The sequence below is a fragment of the Erpetoichthys calabaricus genome, chromosome 2 (assembly GCF_900747795.2).
Source record: "Erpetoichthys calabaricus chromosome 2, fErpCal1.3, whole genome shotgun sequence".
Classification (NCBI taxonomy): Eukaryota; Metazoa; Chordata; class Cladistia; order Polypteriformes; family Polypteridae; genus Erpetoichthys; species Erpetoichthys calabaricus.
In genome coordinates this window covers 186350940-186372079 of record NC_041395.2, presented here as the reverse complement: position 1 = coordinate 186372079, position 21140 = coordinate 186350940, and the positions used below count along the sequence as shown (strand labels likewise).

Genomic DNA, 21140 nt, shown 5'->3' with positions numbered 1-21140 from the left:
TATGAACTTAATTTAAACTTTAGGTTTACACGGTGCTTTCTTTCCGAAGTACCTGCACTCATGAATATGTCTGTATGCGTCAGTCGCTCAAATCCCCGCGCTTCGCACCAGCGAAGTACTGCTTTTAAATTTTTATTAAGAAGAAAACCTTTTTAAATTGAGAGAAAATATACTAATAACAATTTGTTAAGGATCTGTTTTTTTGTGAAGCTGCCTTTACTCGAGTGATCACTTTGAGCTGACTTGCTGGCTAACCATAAGCGTTACCTGGTAGGTAACCACCCATACAATCAGACTGTGAATCAGACTACGAATGCCGTGAATGTTATTACCCCGATCTACATGCTGTCAAATAAACGAACCACACGCCGTGGCGCAATTTTAGGGGCTTCGCCTCTAGCGCCGACGTCCGAGGTTCGATTCCCGTAAGGGAGTGAAGTGAGCGCTTCGCACTGGCGAAGTATTGCTTTTAAATTTTTATTAAGAAGAAAAGAAAACCTTTTTAAATTAAGTCTTAAAAAGAGCTGTAAAGATATTGACAATAAGCTACGCAAACCCACCAAGACATGCAATCGCTTAAATCAAGGCGTGAGTCGAAAAACACCATCCCATAATATTAGTTAACGATTAACACATTTCTATATGTATTGTTAGCATACAATACAACTGATAATATGTTGCGCTTATTTATCTGGTGTACCGACATTTTTGCTTGTTTAACGGCTGAAATCCAACGTGGTTTGTGCCCTTCAGAATGAAAACAGTTTGCATTTATCTTTTTAATAAAAGGCGAGCTTTTAAGCCTGAGAAATAACCCTGTAAATGCACACGTTTAATTGCACGTGTTAATATGTATGCTTACACAGTATTAAAAGACACTCAACAACGTCATTTACCTTTGTTCCCGCGTTTGATAAAAGGCGAGCTTTTAAGCCTGAGAAATCACCCCGTAAATGCACACGTTTAATTGCACATGTGTTAATATGTATGCTTACACAGTATTAAAAGACACTCAAAAATTAACGTCATTTACCTTCGTTCCCGCGTTTGACTCGTGCTGTAAATCTCTTCCTTGTTTTTAGTTCACGTGATTACGTAGGAGGCGTGATGACGCGATACGTGACTCCGCCTCCTCCATTAGAGTATATGGACAAAAAACAGGTTCCAGTTATGACCATTACACGTAGAATTTCGAAATGAAACCTGCCTAACTTTTGTAAGTAAGCTGTAAGGAATGAGCCTGCCAAATTTCAGCCTTCTACCTACATGGGAAGTTGCAGAATTAGTGATGAGTGAGTCAGTCAGTCAGTGAGTCAGTGAGGGCTTTGCCTTTTATTAATTAGTATAGATATATATATATATAGATATAGATATATATATATATATATATATATAAACACACACCTACACATGTACATATACATCCATACAGTATTTTTTTTTTTACCCGAACACCACATTCATTTGAAATGTTGGGGTTGACCTCTGTATTTCATTTTAATAATGGAATGAAATAAAAAACAAACTTGAGTTCTACAATTTGTTCTCTTCCACCCCTTAAATAAACAAAATTTGGGCTTTAGGTAAAGGTGTATTAAAGTTATTTTGTTGTAGGCACTGTGATACCTTAATAATGATAATTCATGGTTTTTATTATTATTTTGATGCCTGATGCACAAGAGATTAATCCTGACATTATATATATATATATATATATATACTGTAAATTGTAAAAGGTTAAGACACTGTAGTATTGCTACTTTTTCCCCATAGGTTTACACATATGACTGGAACTTCAATCTTCTTCTATTGTTCATCTTTCTAGTGTGATTGTTGAAGGTATCTGGTGAACCATGAAGAGAGGGCAATGGAACAAAATATCACAGATCAACATTGTAAATGCAAACTTTTAAAAAGAGTTTTCTTTACACTGTTTGTGGGATTGTTAAGTAATACAGATAAAACACTAATTTATTGAACTGAAACATTAAACAATCTCTAGTATTATCTCAACATTTTTATACATTTCTGCCATCAAGTGGACAATTACCAACTGTGTTGGTTTTTTAAGTAATAACATAGTACTAAATAGATATTGCATATATAAAATATGAATAGTCAGATGCAAGTTGACTGACAATATAAAAAAAAACAAATCAATGTATTGTGTTTAAGAGCATTTGGATTTGTAATAGCAGGCATTCCATGATATACTGTAACATTGTAAATACCTGCATAATAATTGTTGCAAACACAGTATGCTCAAAGCAGTAATTATCTGTTACTTACATAACTAAAAAATTATAAGTAACTTGGATAATGGATGGATGGATGTATAAAATCATGCAGTAAAAACAAAATGTCCATGAAAGTTTTCATTATGTCAGTGTTTTATTAAAGAAATGTAAACAGAAATATGAACAACAATAAAATTAAAAATATTTAATCTAAATTCAAATTTACTTTGCTTGTGAACATTTGTTGCAGCTGTTTACACTGAGTACACTTCCATGAAATAAACATGCTGGAATATATGAGAAAATTCTGCAGACACATGTTAATGTTCAGAATAAAAATAATACATTTTTGTGCTACTTAATATATACATACAATGCCTTAAAATATACAGTACAGTACATTATGTAACCACTGTTTTTTATGATAAAAGGGTAGTAATTTAATTTGTAAGGGGAACAAAATAAAACACTGATTACATTTTAGAGTGTAAAATTCAGTGACATGATTTTGTTAGGAAAAAAATGTGCATACATCTTTACATTAGATGAAAATGCCTTTTTTTTTTTTTTTGAGAAACAGAGAATTAAACGTATTTAATGAATGACAGATCTGACCAACCAATTACTGTTGCAATGCAGACAACCTGAGCTCTCTTATTTATGAGATATGTTCTCTGTACTAATTATACAGTGTAATCTGACATATGTCTATGAAAATATTTACAGTATTATAGGTAACAAATATCAATTTATCTTAGATGGATCTGTGTCATACTGGAACTGGCCAAAACACTATTATGAAACTTTTGACCCATATTGCCTTTGTTCAAAATCCCCCTATGCATAAGCACTGTCAAAAGAAGTAAAAAAAAGGAAATGATTACTTATTTGATAGAGATTTAATTTATATTACATTCAGTATTTACTAGCAACAGAGCAAAGCATGTTTTCACTCATTTAACCTGATTCATGATAATGATCAGACACAAAGCATGCATCAGCCCTGGATGAGACAACAGCTCATTGCAGGGGCAACTTGTGCAAACATCCACATTCATCACTGTGCAAATATTCCTTATAACAATCAATCAAATTATTTCAGTATCTTGAGATTTTTCTGGATTCAACTATGTTCGGTCTCTGCTCATAAACAACATGTATATACTGATATACAGTATACTGCAGTGAAAAACTTAAGATTTAAAATAATCCCTTCTTAACACTCACCTGGCAAAAGCAGCAATTGCTATGATGTCAAGCACACTTTCCAGACAATAGATGATTAACAGGATAGCATTAATGATTATATCAGCCCTCAGAACATAAGTCTGCCACACCAAGAAGTAAACAGAAAGCATAGCACTTCCACATGTGAGAGCAAGACTAATTCCCATGGGAACTTTCTCCTCTCTTAAATTGCCCTTTGAACCTAAATACAAAAAACATACTGCATTTAAGAAAACCAGAAACAGTTATTTAATCCTAGGCGTTGACACTAAGACATTCATTTAAAAAAAAATCTAACAATAATAACCAATTTAATAGTATTTGGCCAATTTTCTTATAAACATTAAAAACAATGCAGAATATTTATGAATTTAACTGATGAAGTTACTTTGTATTGTAACTGGCTTAAACTATTCAGTCAATGTATGAATTGTTGTTAGCAGCAGAGGAATAAATATGAATAAAAAAGTCATAAAATATTAATATTATTGAACTTTTGTAATTTATAAAAATGTAGGTGTAACACTTTATAAGTGAGTAATAAATATGGAAAAGACAATAATTTACAGGTGAGTTACCATATTTATTCACACTTACCCAGGTATAGTCTGATTGCCTCCACAAATATCATGATAAAAAGCAAGACCAAGTCCACTGCCAAATTGCCATCAGGGTAGCTTAAAACCTGGCCTATAATATATAGCAGTATCACATTAATTAATATTTTCTAACTAGTCGTTTTTAAACCTAATAATAACAATTGAAACCCACCATTTCCCCCTTTGTCTGATATCCCTTTTCCTGTGGATTCCATGAGCTACTGATGCCGATCAACATAGAAAAAGAGGCTTTAAGATGAATATCATCCACTGATGAATATCTATCTGCATCTGCAGCAATGCTGTGAAGCTACAATGTATGTTTATCATATATTGAATTAATGCACCTTAATGAATTTTCTGTTAGTCACAAGGAGGTTTGGTTAATTCTTCTACAAGGCATCTATATTTATACCAATTAAATACTATGTAACACACAATACCTAACTGCAAGTTAAAAAAAGGTATAACTTACTTTTATAAATGATCATCAAAAGTGTTGCCAAGAAGTAAAATACAAAATAGACAACATTTAAAAAGAAAAGTATTTGTAGTGGTACAGAAGAAAGCTAGGAAAACTCTGTAAAGGAAAACTGTCATTTTATTCATATTCAAAATGTCATCATTGAGATAGTACAAATAAATACAAATTATAATCCATATCTGGTCCAGTGCATAATGTTCTAGGTAAGCTCCTTCTATATATATTTGTTGCATGTGATACAATTTAAAAAAACAATTTCTCTCTTTTTTTAATCACACATACTCGTATATAAAAATTTTGCTTAGGCTATCCATTACTTGGCCAACCTATTTTTATAAAGGTCACTACAAAATTAAACAGAACAGATTACCTCTGCTGCATAATCATCTTCCATTTTTTTTATTAGAAGTAAATTACTTTGAAATATGAAATGTTATTTCTAAGGTCTGTAGGGGATAAATACTTGAAGAGAAATTTTCTCCTTATGGGAACTGTATTAGGTTATTACTTTGTCACTTTAACTTGAGGTCCAACTCAAATAGACAACAACAAAATGATGGTTATATAGCAAAATGTGCTTTTGTACTAATACAAATATTTAAAGTACACGGTAAAACATTACTTACAACATGGACTTTTAAACAGCAGACAACTGATAAAAGCACAGCAACACATTTCTTCCAAAATGTAAAACTTAATACACTGCTGCAGTAACCCTTGTGCTCTGTAATAATGTTGGGATCTTAAATTATAGGTTCTGCCAATTTCGTGCTTTGTTTTAATTTCTAATATAATGCTTGGTTTACCATTAGATGTGGCTAAAATGGTGATATCGATAGCATCCTTAAAAGAGAAGAAAATATATAAATAAATAAAATATAACCTATTGTTAAGTAGATATTCAATATGTTACAAGTGGCCAGCTGTCAACAGTGACTGTGGAACCTACAAACAGTTCAATTCAATTCAAACTCTTCTAAATCCCTCTCAAAATCACATCCAAAAGCCTTGTAGTAAACAAGGCATTCATTCCATTACCAGTGACAATCTACGCTGTAGTTTAACATGTGAGTTTCAGAGACACAGTTAGCACCACACAGAATGTTTCACAAAAAACGGTTATTACCTTTACCATTACACAAACAGTTAAATCCATTTTTAACATTAAAGGATAGATTCTAAAAAGCAAACATAAAACAGGGCACAAAGAAATTCCTACGTGCTGAAAGGAGAAACAAAAAAAAATATTCAACAGCAAAGAGCATCATGTTAATAAATATTTAATTGGCACTATTAATGTCATTGAGTCATAACAGCAAAACATATTGTGGCTTAACTACCTTTAAGCTGAAACTGCATTCACCATATGTTTGGAGTAAGTTGCCGGGGCCACCTCATAAGAGTTAAACTGACAAATTCACTGGTACTGCACATAGCCAATGAATACACAAAAACATTAACTTTTTCAAAGTTTAGATATTCATCAGCAAGTAAAGCCAAATAACGAAATACAGTGGGGCAGACAAAAAAGTGTTAAAAACTTTGCAACACTTACCAGACTGCTGCACTGATCTGTATTAAGAACAGCAGTAGAGAGAATGAAAGAACAAATGTTTTATTGATAAGATACCGTGTGTTTAAAACGTAACTAAACAGTGATCTGCAACATCTTATGCATTTCTGATTTTGAAATGCAAGTAATCTGAATTTCGGTTACATTCACAAAAAAGTTACTCCATCTAATGCATTTTTTCAAATGATCTTTCATTTAAATCCATTGAAGTGGAACTTGCAAAAAGACAGGTCACTTACATAATTACCATCTTCACTTCTAGAATGTCTTTCTTGCATGTCAGACTTTAATTATTTTTCTTGTAAGAAACCACATTGAATCTTTTTTCACAACCTGTTTTATTAGCATTGGGCCATGGGGATCTCAAGCTTATCCTGGCAACATTGAGTGCAAGCATTTGTCTATTAATAATTTAGTCATTATTTACGTGTTTTCAGGTGAAAAGAAAAAAAACTGCATGGTAAATCAGTAATTAGAAAAGCAATACTGATATCGTCTTATTCAAAGGCACTGAACTTTACTTTGGCTGCATCTACATAAAACCTTAAATGTTAGCTTTTTTATGTATTTAACTTAAATTTGTGACATTATTACATTATTGTAGCACATTTCAGATAGTGGGTACAGTGCCTGAAAGAGTTCTACCTACTGATTCTGTAGTGTGATAACAGAGACACCTGAAGGCATGTGATAAGGAGGAATGGTCTTCATGATCGGAACCTAACTGTTAACTGTTAATAGATTTCTGTAATATTCATTTGTTTAAACACAGAAATGTAAATTTATCACAGGCAAAAAAACAATCATCCACTTTGTAATTAAGTTATATGATCTTAAGCTGTATGGACAAAAATAGGAATGTGAACTCTTTACTATTTGATGAGCTGGCTCAGGGGATCAGTGCATTAGTTGGACAGATCTAGGAAAATGGACCTATGAGGCTGTCTTGAGAGTGAATAATAGAAGCCTTTGATTAGGATGAATTTGATTCTGACATCAGGAAGAAGCTCTCCTATAATACAGGGGTGGTTAGGATTACTGTATTGGAATGTACAGTTTTCTAGACTTCGGTAAAAGAGGTGGCTGCACAAAGCTAAGACAGGAGGAAGGCTGGCCTAAACCAGCACAGCATGAATCCGTTTAGGACATACTGTAAGTGGTAAGAAAACGTATTGAGTTAAGGGGGTTTTCATACAATATTAACTGGAGAGTCCCTGGATCAAAACAAGATGTACTAGTGGGGCAAGAAGGTAACAGCTGAAACGGTGCCTGAAATAAAGGCATAGTTGTGGAAGGAGTGGGATAAAGTGAACCTCAGACAAATTCTGATAAACAATTTGAAGAGTCATAAAAGGGTTGACATGATTCATCTCAAATGCTATTAGTGAGGATTGAAATATAAAGAAACAAAAACTTTGGTGAACTCTTTAAATTGTAGACACATCAAGCTCAAAGGAGTTCATGGTATGGTTGGGCCCATTTCTGAGGTTGACATAAATGGTAAAAGTTCAAGATATCATCACAGAAGAATCACAAAGGTTGCCTAGAAACAAACAATAATGGTTCTGTGCAACCATGATAGATATTTTAGAAGCTTTATAACATCATAACAAGATGCATGTGAAAATCACATGACCACCGCACCATGCTATTGCCAGAACTGGGCCACATCCAATTCAAAAATCCAGAAAATTGTGGTGAAATACAGAAGTAAACAAAATGGCAGTGCAAACATCATATAATTTAAAAATACTATTTTTAAATCAAAATAAAATGTGTAAACAATAAAAACATGTTGAACAGCTTTTGTCAATCCTTTATAATACTGAAGCATTAAATCAGACACAATGTGAATATCAGCGTTCACAGATCTGGAACAGGAGTTTACCCTTGTTACAGGCCATGCACCGTAACAGGGGTGGATGGCCAAGAACAAGGAGTCAAACTCCTGTGTTTCTAGATGGTTCCTGGGCATTCAGCTATACAAGTTTGGGGTCAAACATCATTGGGGTATCAAGCATGCCAACATTGATTCCCTTTGCTGTTTGCAATGATCTATTGCTTAAGGACACCCCACCCAAATTTGAGTAGGGGGCATCTTCAGGGCTTATACATTAATTGCAATTCCTCCCCAAATTGTGGGTTGGTGTCATTTACACATTTCATGCTTTTCTCACAGAAATGAAGAGGCTCGAAGGACCCTGACTACACTTCTGAAATCTTTTGTAACTGGACACTCCTGCATCTACATTCTTTATCCCAATGCTCAGACTTGCTACAAAAACTACAATTATCCTGTCTATTTCCTTTCATTATCTGTTTCCCACTTTGTTAAACTGTAGATGGAACCAACTTGTCTACCAGGCTTTTAGTCATTCTTTAATTTCTACCCATACACTTATAATTCCAAAACACGTTCACTAACCTTATTATCTTATACTGTAAGTTTCATATCCACCTACTGGCTTATGTGCAATTGTACTGTGTGATTACTTTTTTCACACTTCTTTACTATGTTTATTTATACATTTTATCTTCTGCTACTCTTATTTATTTACTGTATGTATTTACACATCACCGTAATTGTGACACATGAATTTCACTATGGGCTCGCAGTGTATGTGACAATCAAGATATCTAATCTGATCTATTATATGTACTAGTTCTTCTCCAGTCAACAACTGTACCAAAACATTCTAAAATTATTAAAAATGTCTTTAGCAACAGTCATTCAGATCTTTCACTGCTGTTTTTGTACTATCTTTACCAACCAGCTTTATTTTTATTTTCATTTTATGAAAGAATGAAAAACTACAATGTACTTTAAACCCATGAGTATTCCTAACTTTCTCCAAATATTTAATACATTGTATAACTGTTTTGCTTAAGGTATTAATTCAACCAGCGTTTTATTTCTTTTCAGCTAGGAGGCACATAGTGATGGATTTCCATTTGTCCCTTTGTTCCCATCTCTGTTTTTTAAATTTGTCATTTTAGTAAATTTTTTTTCTCTTTTCTTTACCAATTCCTTTATAAACACATGCATGGCTAGCTTTTGTCCATTAGTTTATTTAAAGACTTGTATTTTTTGCACAGTTTCTTTCCTTAACTTGATAGAGATAACAGAGCAAAACAACACAGATGCCACTTTGCAGTGCCATTCTCTGGCATTTGCTAATGCCCTACCACAAACTGAACAGTGAGAAAAACAGAAAATGTACAAGACAGGGAAATGAATCAAATCCTGGGACAGAAAAAGGGTCATAATTAATTGTCAATATAACCATAGCATCAAAACCAAATAATAAACCAAAGATCGTAGTCAAAATGGTAATGACTCTGTTGTTGAAAATAAAAGTTAAATGCAGTACTTCATTCTTGCAGTGGCCACACACAATTCTTTAAATGTTTAATCTGTTCACATGCCTTCTGTAACTGATTTTGCTCATTTACCATTTAATGCATGCAATCCTCCGCTCTCTCTCTCTCTAATATTCTATGGGGTAATATTCTCATTTTATTTTTTTGCATAGGTTCTGCCACGGCTATTGATCTAGACTAGCTAAAGGGTCCCGTCATAAACCTGAAGCTACTCACCATTCCTTAAACCCTAAAAAGACTAGTGAAAGGTTCACCTTCATAAGTATATTTGCTTTTCCCAGACCCTACCTACTTGCTTTTTCTTAAGCATTATAAATCTTTCTTAAGCTAGAAGAAAAAACAAAAACCACTGCAAGTATGCTTGTTGATTTTTGATCATATGAATTTCCCACTTTAATGCATATAGGGTCCAACACTTCCAGTCTTCCCACAACTCACCTGGTATACCACTTTACAACAATCTGTTGAAAAAACAATATGTAAAAAAGAATCCCTTACCTCATTCAATGCAGTCTTGCCATTGTCCTTCGACAGAGTGTTGGGGTCCTTTGACTCAGCTTTGAGTCAGGATTTTGTCTGACTATGCCAATTGTTGAATGCAGTAAAATATGAATCCTTATGATTCTTTTAAGAATGTGGTTGTGATACTCATTTGGACCATGATTATATTTTAATTATGATATTTTTGGAAGTAGCAGCACAGTGCCATCGTGCATTGTCCTGCCTGATTTAAAAAGTCTTATCTAAAATACAGTATTTAACCACAAAAGAGCAACTTGATTACATAAACAGATTGTTATGTACATTTGTACATCAAAGGCTTAAAATTATATTGCTGTCCAACTTCTAAAACTGTGAGACTCTTTGAATAAACAAGCTGTTAAACTAAGCCACATCCTAACAGACTATTTCCTTACATTAACGTGTTGAAGTAGGTTACTATCCTTTATGTTCATAAAGGTCCTGAAGCTGTTTCATTCCTTAATACTTACAATAGGAAGATCATATAGAATAAGCCAAATTATTACAAATGGACTTGGAAAGAACTCAGATTTGGGCACATTTTTGACAATGAAATTTAAAGCAAATGGATGTAAAGTATTACACATAAGAAATAAACATGTTAGATTTGAATACACAACATAGAATATGAAATTTGAAAATATACCTTATGCAAAGAATTGATGAGTCATAGGGGACCCATCACTATCTACATTCAGAAATGTATAAAACTCATTAAGGTTAATAATAGGACGTTGGCCTATAAATGTAAACCAAGTCAAGTGAGGCTGTAGTTAAGCTATATGACCACTAGTCTGGCATTATCTGAAAAATTGTGTTTACTGTGCTAGTCTCTATAGCAAAAAAAGAGATAGCAGTGCAGAAAGTTTTGTTTAAAACTACAGATGGCCTCCCAATTGTCCTTCATTCACTCAGAATATGGAACAATTGTAGGAAGCACTTCCAAGTTAGAGAAGCTTTTATCTGTGGCCCCTCTACATAATAACCACCTTTTTCCACCCTCTCAAACTTACACAGTTTTTAATGTTTGGAAAATGTATTGGATTAATTCATTTAGAGATCTGTATAAATATAAACGTCTTTGCATCCTACGAACACTCCAAGTTTACCTTCCTATCAACACAATTTTCCACTATCTCCAAATTAGAAACTTTGCTAAATGAAATCTGCCGGATTTTCTCACCTCCCACATATTTCTATCCCAGAAGAAATATTGATCAGTCTTGAAGACTCAGACAGCATTTCTATAACATATAAAACCATTTTAAAGTCCATTCTATTGCAATCGAGCTCCAGCCTCACTAGGCCACATGTTTTGAGCACGTGCCAAATCAACATCATTTTGGACAAAAATTTTAAATGCCTCTCAGACAGCCTTGGTGTCCCAATCACTCCTAATCCATTAATAGCTGTGTTTGGTGTACACCCAGATGATCTTAAAGTGGAGAAGGACAAACTCTAATTGTCTTGTATATATATTTTTTAAACTTGGCAGGATCTAATCAATAATAATAATAATAATAGAATAAGTATTTATAAGGGGGGGAAAGACTCCTTTCCCCCTATACTACTCTCAAAAGTTTTAATCTGGCTGTTGGCCTTCCTCTCTTTCTCATGGGTGAGGGTTGAACTGAATTTAGTTTTAAGTTTAACTTGATTATACGGAATGTTACATGCTTCAATAAAAGATAGAAAATAATAATAATAATAAAAAAATAAAACTAAGGCTGGCCTGATTCCAGGACTGCAAGCTATGAGAAAAGACTGAAGAAACTGAACCTTTTCAGTTTAAACAAATGGTAATTAAGAACCAATTCAATTGAAGTGTTTACCATTAGGAATGGAAATAGTATACAAAGTCGATGCATTAATTTAAAATGTGTTCTTCAACAGGAACATAAGGACACAGATGCAGAAGGGTAAATTTAACACAAATGTTTGAATGTTTTTTGTTACAGTGGTAACCAAAGATGCATGAGAAGAGTATCCAAGGACTCTGGTAAATAGTAGTACTGTGGTTCCTAAAGGACCTAGATGATCAGCCATAATTGAAGGGCCTATGAAATCTTCTGTTATGTAAGAGAACAAAGCACATACAGTAACACAATTTAGTTAAATGAACACTACAATGGTGCATCCATTGCATTCCAAAAACGATATTATGAATACTAAAAAGAAAAACAAAACTAAAAAGAAACACACAAAATCTTTCCCCTCCCCACATCTGAGAGCTATATGGCAGAAAAGGTTTAATGCAATTCCTAATATATATTAAAACAACAACAAAGATAAAGCAAACACTTTAAGAAAAAACATGTAAGCACTTTCCCACTGAGTTGTGAGAGGTGGAGTAGGTTCTTCCAATTAAGCAAAATGAGTCTTTATGCAGTGTATTAAAGCAGGGGTAGGCAATCTCGGTCCTGGAGTGCCACAGTATGTGCAGGTTTTTGTTCCAACCCAGTTCCTTAACGAGAACTCAATTATTGCTGATGAAGCACATATTGCTTAAGTGACATTTTAATGCTTCATTTTAGTGGTCTCGCTTGTTAAGGTTCTCCAACCTTAATTGCTTATTTCAATCTTAAACTGCTGCATTCAGTGTTTTAATTGCTCCTTATTAGCAATAAGATGTAAAAGACAAAGCAGCCAGCAGTTCTCCAGCTAGCTTTTTTCCAATTACATCTGTGTGTGTTCATCATGCACGGTTTGATTTAATAAAACACTTAATAGAAAAATGTGACAGACTGAAAATGATCTGTTTTAGGCTTCAAATCATTTGGATGATATCCTTGGAAAGGAAAAAATCTACGATATAAAAGCCTTACATTGCACAGACTAACAAGCCATAAAATTAAATAAGGTCTGAGATTGGCAATGATTGGTTTCTAATTAAGCAATTGGGTTGAATGAAAACCTGTAGCCACTGCGGCTCACCAGGACCGACATTGCCTACCCCTGTTTTACATCTTATTGCTAATAAGGAGCAATTAAAACACTGAATGCAGCAGTTTAAGATTGAAATAAGCAATTAAGGTTGGAGAACCTTAACAAGCGAGACCACTAAAATGAAGCATTAAAATGTCACTTAAGCAATATGTGCTTCGTCAGCAATAATTGAGTTCTCGTTAAGGAACTGGGTTGGAACAAAAACCTGCACATACTGTGGCACTCCAGGACCGAGATTGCCTACCCCTGTATTAAAGGATATGACAGTTGGCTTTACCTTAGATGATGTTGTCCCATTAAATGTTACTCCAAAGACTGCTGTAAAGGGGCTGGAAGTGATTTTAGATTCAAGCCAGTCTAAAACATGTGCAAAAAATTGAACATAAAAGGTCCAAGTTTAGATTGCTCCGAAAACATATACTTTCTGAGAGCGTTCACAAAGCCGATTTTGTTGTGGATACATTTCAGGCCATTTTAAACTAGATAAATGTACCCAATGTTGTTTGTGATTCAGAGCCTACTACTTGAAAATGGCTTCAATCCTTCAAAGATGCCTAAGGGTGAAATTTAAAAAGGCATGAGGCCTACATGTTATTTAATGGACAGATATTGTTGTTTTTAATTTATGTTAATTGGTTTCAAACTACTTTGTTTTCCTGTTTGTTTAAATCTGTGTCTTTATTTGTAGTAATTCTGTATTTAGTAATTTGTCAAATTTATACTTGCATTTTACTTTCACTCTGCACCTGCATTCAGTGAAAAGCACTGTACAAACATGAAGTGAAATGAATATATTTACAAGAGAGAGGGGAACTGTAATTCCCATGACCCAAAGAAACAGCACTATTCATTATTTAATGTCATAACTCTCTATTATAAAAAAAAAATCTTGCGACAAGATGTGATCTTCTGAAGAGAGACACTTCAGAGAGGCAGAGACACTTTCACTTCCCGTGACACATGTCATACTGACATCCATTGGAAGCATGTTCCCATGAGATGGTGACCTAGGCAAGGAAAGTAATAATCAGCCGGGAACAAGTGGAATGAAAAATGTTGCAGGTTCAAATGGGGTCAGAAATAAAAGACAAAGAGTAAAAGACACAGTAGAACTTCATACAGACGTTAAAAAATGTTGGCGCCATACACATGCAGAGCTGATTACAGATTATGAAAGCAGTGGAATTGGAAGCATGTTCCTGTGAGACGGTGACCTAGGCAAGGAAAGTAATAATCAGCCCGGAACAAGTAGAATTGAAAACCTTGCTGGTCCAAATGGGGTCAAAAAACCATGGTGTGATATACACACAGAGCAAGTTCAAAAATATGAGTACTAAAATTTGAAAATGTCAAACAAAAGAGACTACAGATCGCATTCGCGCAAACAAATGGAAATTATTACTAGGTGAAATAATGGAACAGCGAAAAGAGAATGAATATATGGACATAGGTGATATGTCGGAAGTATGTAGATATTGTAAGGCTTTAAACTTTAAGTCGGAGACTTGTAGATCATCTAATTCATGTTGCCATCAGGGAAAAGTACTGCTGCTTCCCAATGATGAGGCGTTTCTGCAAGAATTAAAAGATTTGTTGTTTGGTGAAAGTGCAATCCACAAACACTACAGGCAAAATATATGCGTCCGTTTATAGGAGATGGACGTCTGAAGCAGAGCTCCGCTAGCAGTGGCTTTATTTTCCCACGTATTTCATATTATTTAGAGGTATCCTGTATTTAACCCGACCAAGGAAGTTCCACTACAATATACAAGCATGAGTAACAAGAAGAAAAGTCAGAAAGAACCAGAAAAGAAACTTAAAGCTGCATCAAAGTCCGGACAGACTTCTGGCCTGAGTGCAAGTGTAAGGTATGGCCTCACGGAGACTGACCTGGAACAGGCAGACGAGAGCGCAGAATTCCTGGGACCCCGCTCCATTGTATCGTCTCCAGTCGAGAGTGAAAATGGGAGCGAAGGCGCAAGTGATATAGGTCGCGATGGATCGCCGATTTCTGAGGATCATTCGAGACTAGAAAGGGCTCTGCAGGACGTGCTCTCATCTACTCATCGCGAGCCTGTAACAGGTGCTGCATTTTCACTTGCGGAGCACGAAAGCCGAAGCGAACTGTCCGAACTGAAAGAGATGATCGCTACACAGAAAGAGATGATCGCTACACAGTCCACTGCCATGGTTACGGCCATGAAGGAGGTTAAGAAAGATAACACAAATGATCTTAAGAAGGTGGCCATTGAGCTCAAGAAGGATAACAAAGATAAGGAAACGCGTTTATTTAAACGTTTTGACGTGAACTTTAAAGCTATGTTGGAGAAATTAGTGGAACACATTGAAGAAACTAATTCCAAACTGAAAAGGCTTGATGATCATATTAATGACGTTTCAGATCAGCTGGAAGACGTTAAGCAGGGGACTCACGGCTCGAGTGGAAACAGCGGAACAACTGGCATCTAACGCCGATGAAAAAGCCACAGCTGCGAACTCGGAATGCAAAAAAACTTGGAGACAGACTTGCAGCCCTGGAGGATGGGTGCAGAAGAAATAATATAAGAATTGAGGGTATACCTGAGAAACGAGAAAGCTCAAGCCCAGTGAAATTTGCAGTAGAATTACTGTCTAAAATAATTGGAGATGACTTTAAACTCGACATTGAGATAGCCACGGCTTATCGCACAAAGATACCAAGTGCCTTTAAACCTAGGTCTTTTATTGTCCGCTTCGAGCGACTAAGATGTAAGCTTGATGTGATGGCACTTCTCAGACACAAGCAAGAGATTATATTCGAAAATAATCTTATTCGTATTTTTCCCCGACTTCTCACCATCAACAGCTGCAAAACGCAGATCCTACATCGACATTAAAAGGATGCTACGGAAAGCCGATATCAAATACAGCCTCTTGTATCCTGCCAAACTGAAAGTGGAAGTTCAAGATCGACATTATATTTTCTTCAGCAAAGAAGAAGCTGAAAAAGAACTAAAGAAGCTGTTTCCGACACTTTTTTGAAAGTTAATAAAGAGCCGTATTCTATCAAGGCACGGGAAGAACCTGTGATCTGATCTCTGGATCCATGTTTAAAGAGACTGGTATTATAATTATACATCCCTTATTTTCTTTTTTTTATCTGGACTTTATATGTTATATGTTTATGTTTTAATCAGAGTTATACAGTTATAGACGTGAGTGTGAAAATGTGGAAGTGATTAACCCTTTAACCGCCAACTCCCTAAATATTCCCCAAGCCAGGCGAAATCTGAACAATTTTTTGTTTTTTTACTTTTTTACATTTTTTTTACATTTTTTACATTTATTCAAGCAGTATTGACCACTAAATGTTGTGCAAGTTGCCAGTGTATACACGAAATCTATAAATGTAACCTGAATTCTCAGCTAAGCAAAACATCTTGATACCAAACCGTGCCCTTTTCAATGGTAGATACTGTCGAAACTGTAAGCGGCCCTTCCACGACAATAAACTTTCATCAACTGCAACTGACGGTCCTGGCATGTAGGGCAACTGAAATGCTTCAAATAAATGATCAATCAAAGGACGTAGCTTGAACAAGCGGTCGCGGTTTGGATCTTTCTTATCTGGCTCGTTTCTGTTGTCATTCAAATGAAAGAATTTCAGCAGCAAAGAGAATCGGTTACGTGTCATGACAGCTGCAAAAATATGTGTTGCATACATAGGATCTGTAGACCAGTACATCTCAATATCTGGTTTTCTGATTATTCCCATCAACATCAAAATCCCAATGAATTTTTTCATTTCGTTTTCATCAGTGTCAAACCAAGCACGAACACGGGAATGTGGAGGTAAATTGGGATTTTTCTCAATAAACTGTGCTGCATACAGATTTGTCTGATGAACAAAATGTCTGATCAAATCAGGTGACACAAACAGCTCATAAAACTGCTCAGCAGTGTAATTGTTTACATCAACAATAAAGCCACACGTTCCCTCAAACGAATGCAGAAAAGGTAGTTCACCTCGGGCAGCAGCCCAGCTGAGATGCTGGGGATACACCCACTCAGCGCCGTCATCCGATGCGTCTTCATTCACAATATCATGCAGCGCACGTTGCTGCTCATCACTGTCACTAAAATCTTCTTCAGAACTGCTACAATCATGATCAGAACTGTCCAAAATCGCCTGCAAAGCCTCACTTGAAGTCAGTTTACGTTTCGCCATATTCACAGCTGTTACATGCGAATCACGTCACATGACCGGCCAAAACAACCACAGACTTGTCGAAATACAACGTAGTAATAATACCCACGCCAAACCGTCAGTTATACTACTTGCCAGGCATTCATATAACCACAGGCAAATGTGCCGGATAATTCCGGCAGTATGGCGTTAGCATTAAAACAGCGGTGCCGGATATATCCGGCAGAGGGCGGTGAAGGGGTTAAAGTAGGATTCGTTTTTTTTTTTTTTTTTTTTTTTTTTATTTTACTATACCTTAAAGTAGACTGTTTAACTTCATACCCTTGGTTTATTGCTTGTTCTACTATTTATACAATTACCATTATACTATTACAGTAGGAATTACCAGGTTTATCCTAGACTAGTTTTTAAAATCATTCCCTGGGTTGTTTTTTTTTTCCTTTTTTTTTTTTTTTTTTTTAATCTTAATATCTTAACTTAAAAGCGCTGAAGATTACTTCAAGCTTAAATATTGTTAATGAGAACATTTTCGGCAGATAGTATTAAGAATTTAACTGCAAAAGATATCTCTGTTTTAATTCTGTAACGCCGCTGCAGGGTGGGGTTTGTTTTGTTTTGGACGTGCTCTGTCTCTTCGTATGTCAGAGGACTGGAACATCGCGAAGTGGGATCTAGCCTCATGTGGGGAGGCAAAATGGGGGGGGTGGGGGGATAAAGGGGGGAGAGAAGGAGAGCAGGTTATATCTAATCTATTCTTGTAATTCTTATAATTATAAATATCAATGCAACAATAGGCTAAAATGCAATAACTCATGGGGAATCTTGAAACTAAGATTAAAACTGCCATATTACCAATTAAAACTATAAATGACATTAAAAACTCAGAATCAATGTCTCCATGATGGGACAGTTAACTTTGTGAGCTGGAATGTTAAAGGCCTGAATCACGAATTAAAGAGAAAGAAAGTATGCTCTCACCTAACAGGCTTAAATGCTAAAATAGTATTTCTACAGGAGACCCACTTACTAACCAAGGATCAGTTCAGATTACAAAAAGACTGGAATGGCCAAATGTTCCATTCTAGCTTTATAAAGAAAACTAGAGGGGTGGGAATTCTCATACATAGAACAGTTCCATTTGTAGCATCAGAGGTAGTGTCGGACCCTGAAGGGAGATATGTGATGGTCATGGGCAACTTATATAACAGTAAAATGATTTTGATAAATGTTTATGCACCCAATGTTGATGATAAGGAATTCATGCAAAATCTATTTGCATCCATTCCCAATGTGAACACTCATAAAATTATAATGGCTGGGGACTTTAATTGTGTTTTAAATCCACTCTTAGATAGGACTCCTGTGACAGGGGGGACAACATCTAATACTGCAAAGATAATTACACAGTTTTTAAATGATCACAACTTATCAGACCCCTGGAGTTTTCTTAACCCAAACTCAAGAACATATTCGTTCTACTCACCAGTGCATTATAGCTACTCAAGAATTGATTATTTTTTTATAGATAATAATTTCCTGCCTACAATTAAATCATGCAAATATGACACAATTGTTATCTCTGACCATGCCCCTCTAGTCTTGGAGCTAAAATCATTAAGCCCCTCACACTCACCTCGCAGATGGCGTCTTAACCCTCTTTTATTGGCAGACGAGAACTGCACAGAATTTATATCCAAACAAATCAGCTTCTTCCTAGAGACAAACACGTCCACAGAGGTTTCTGCAGGAACACTCTGGGAAACTCTAAAGGCCTTCTTAAGAGGCCAGATTATTTCATATCTTTCCCATAGAAATAAATTAGAAACCAAGAAAGTGTCAGAGCTAAGAAATGAAATTACTAGAATAGATGAAGAACAAGCCAGGCGTCCAAGTGAAGCTCTTCACAGGAAAAGGCAGGCCCTGCATACAGAACTTAACATCTTAACAACTAAGGAAACTGAACAACTTATTTATAAGTCTAGACAGCATTACTATGAACACGGAGAGAATGCTAATAAGCTTTTAGCTCAACAAATTCATAAACAAGAAGTTCACAATGCAATACCAGTAATCACCAACAAGAATGGAGAAGAAATCATCGACCATAATAAAATAATGCACACATTTAGAGATTACTATAAGTCTTTATATTCCACTGAGCCCAAAGAAGACAACACGCAATCTAATGCATTTCTGGATAATTCACAAATACCACAAATAGATGCTTTAAGTGCTGAGGAACTGGATAAACCTCTAACGCTAACAGAATTATTAGACGCTATAAAGTCACTACAAAGCGGGAAATCATCAGGCCCTGATGGTTACCCCGTAGAGTTTTATAAGAAATTCTCCACTCAGCTAGCTCCACACTTATTGGCAACATTTACAGAAGCTAAAGACCACCAAATACTACCTCAAACATTTCGACAAGCATTAATCACCGTCTTTCCTAAACAAAATAAGGACTTGTTACAATGTGCATCATATAGACCAATTTCACTCCTGAATAATGATGTTAAGATACTCTCAAAAATCCTAGCTAGAAGGATGGAGAAAGTGCTGCCCTCGGTAATATCACAAGATCAAACTGGATTTATTAAAGGCCGACATCTATCTTCAAATCTCCGACGCTTGTTTAATGTTATATATTCACCAGCAAAATCAAACACCCCAGAGATATTACTATCATTAGACGCAGAAAAGGCATTTGACATGATCGAATGGAATTACCTTTTCACTGCATTGGAGAAATTTGGGTTTGGCCCGAATATTTGTGCTTGGATCAAACTACTGTATACCAGTCCAGAAGCTTCAGTTTGTATTAATAACATTTGCTCAGACTACTTTAAACTAGAACGTGGTACCAGACAAGGATGTCCCTTGTCGCCACTGTTGTTTGCAATCGCTATTGAACCACTGGCGGTTCACTGCCGAAATTCTTATCAGATAAAGGGGATTGTCAGAGAAGGACTGGAACAGAAAATTTCTCTATATGCAGATGATATGGTCTTATATATATCGGACCCAGAAAACACTGTCCCTGTTGTTTTAACAGCACTAACAGAATTTCAAAAGATATCTGGTCTTAGAATTAATCTGAATAAAAGTATACTCTTTCCAGTGAATTCACAAGCATATAATATTAGATTAGACACCCTACCTTTTACCATAGCAGATCAGTTTAAATACCTAGGGGTAAATATCACAAGTAAACATAAAGCTCTTTATCAACAAAATTTTGGCGTCTGTATGGAAAAAATTAAACAAGACTTGCATAGATGGTCAACCCTTCATCTCACTCTAGCCGGAAGAATTAACATTGTTAAGATGAATATCCTTCCTAAACTTCTCTTTTTATTTCAAAACATTCCAATATATATCAATAAATCGTTTTTTAAACAGTTAGATTCAATAATAACCTCATTCATTTGGAACTCAAAACACCCACGTATCCGAAGAGCGACCCTACAAAGACCTCAGGCAGAAGGTGGCATGGCTTTACCTAATTTTCAGTTTTATTACTGGGCAGCAAACATACAAGCCATAAAAACCTGGACACAAATAAATGAACATACACAGGCTTGGTCCGCAATAGAAGTAAAATCCTGTAGTACTTCTTTATATTCCCTGCTCTGCTCTCCAATAAATGAAAGTTATCGCAAATATACTAATAACCCAATTGTGCTTTACTCACTCAGAATATGGAACCAAATTAGGAAGCATTTTAAGATGGAAAATCTTTTATCAGTGGCACCTCTGCAAGAGAACCACCTCTTTCAACCTTCGCAAGTATATCCAGTTTTTAATACCTGTAAAAGTTTTGGGATTAAAATGCTCAGAGATCTTTATATAGACAACATATTTACATCTTTTGAACAATTACGTTCAAAATTTAACCTCCCAGCTACACATTTCTTTTACTATCTTCAAATTAGAAATTTTGTTAAACAGAAATTGCCCAATTTCCCCCACCTTGCACCCTCCA

The 21140-nt window shown here is 35.4% G+C and overlaps 1 protein-coding gene across 5 annotated transcripts in view; it reads right to left on the bottom strand.

Annotated features, from left to right (window-relative positions):
• Nucleotides 1-2339: 2339 nt before the first annotated feature.
• Nucleotides 2340-21140, bottom strand: part of LOC114643396 (transmembrane protein 80-like) — a 35433-nt gene continuing 16632 nt past the window's right edge. The window contains exons 1-5 of one of the 5 annotated variants that reach the window (XM_051922075.1): nucleotides 10000-10149; nucleotides 4236-4281; nucleotides 4062-4154; nucleotides 3465-3666; nucleotides 2340-3087 (exon numbers count right to left, since the gene is read on the bottom strand). In XM_051922075.1, coding sequence (XP_051778035.1) covers nucleotides 3075-3087; nucleotides 3465-3666; nucleotides 4062-4154; nucleotides 4236-4278 — 351 coding nt within the window. In that variant the 5' untranslated portion in view covers nucleotides 4279-4281; nucleotides 10000-10149 and the 3' untranslated portion in view covers nucleotides 2340-3074. Of the gene's footprint in view, nucleotides 3088-3460; nucleotides 3667-4061; nucleotides 4155-4235; nucleotides 4285-4538; nucleotides 4633-9999; nucleotides 10150-21140 lie in introns of those variants that run through there. The other 4 variants (XM_028791983.2, XM_028791982.2, XM_051922076.1 and 1 more) reach the window with 4 other exon arrangements.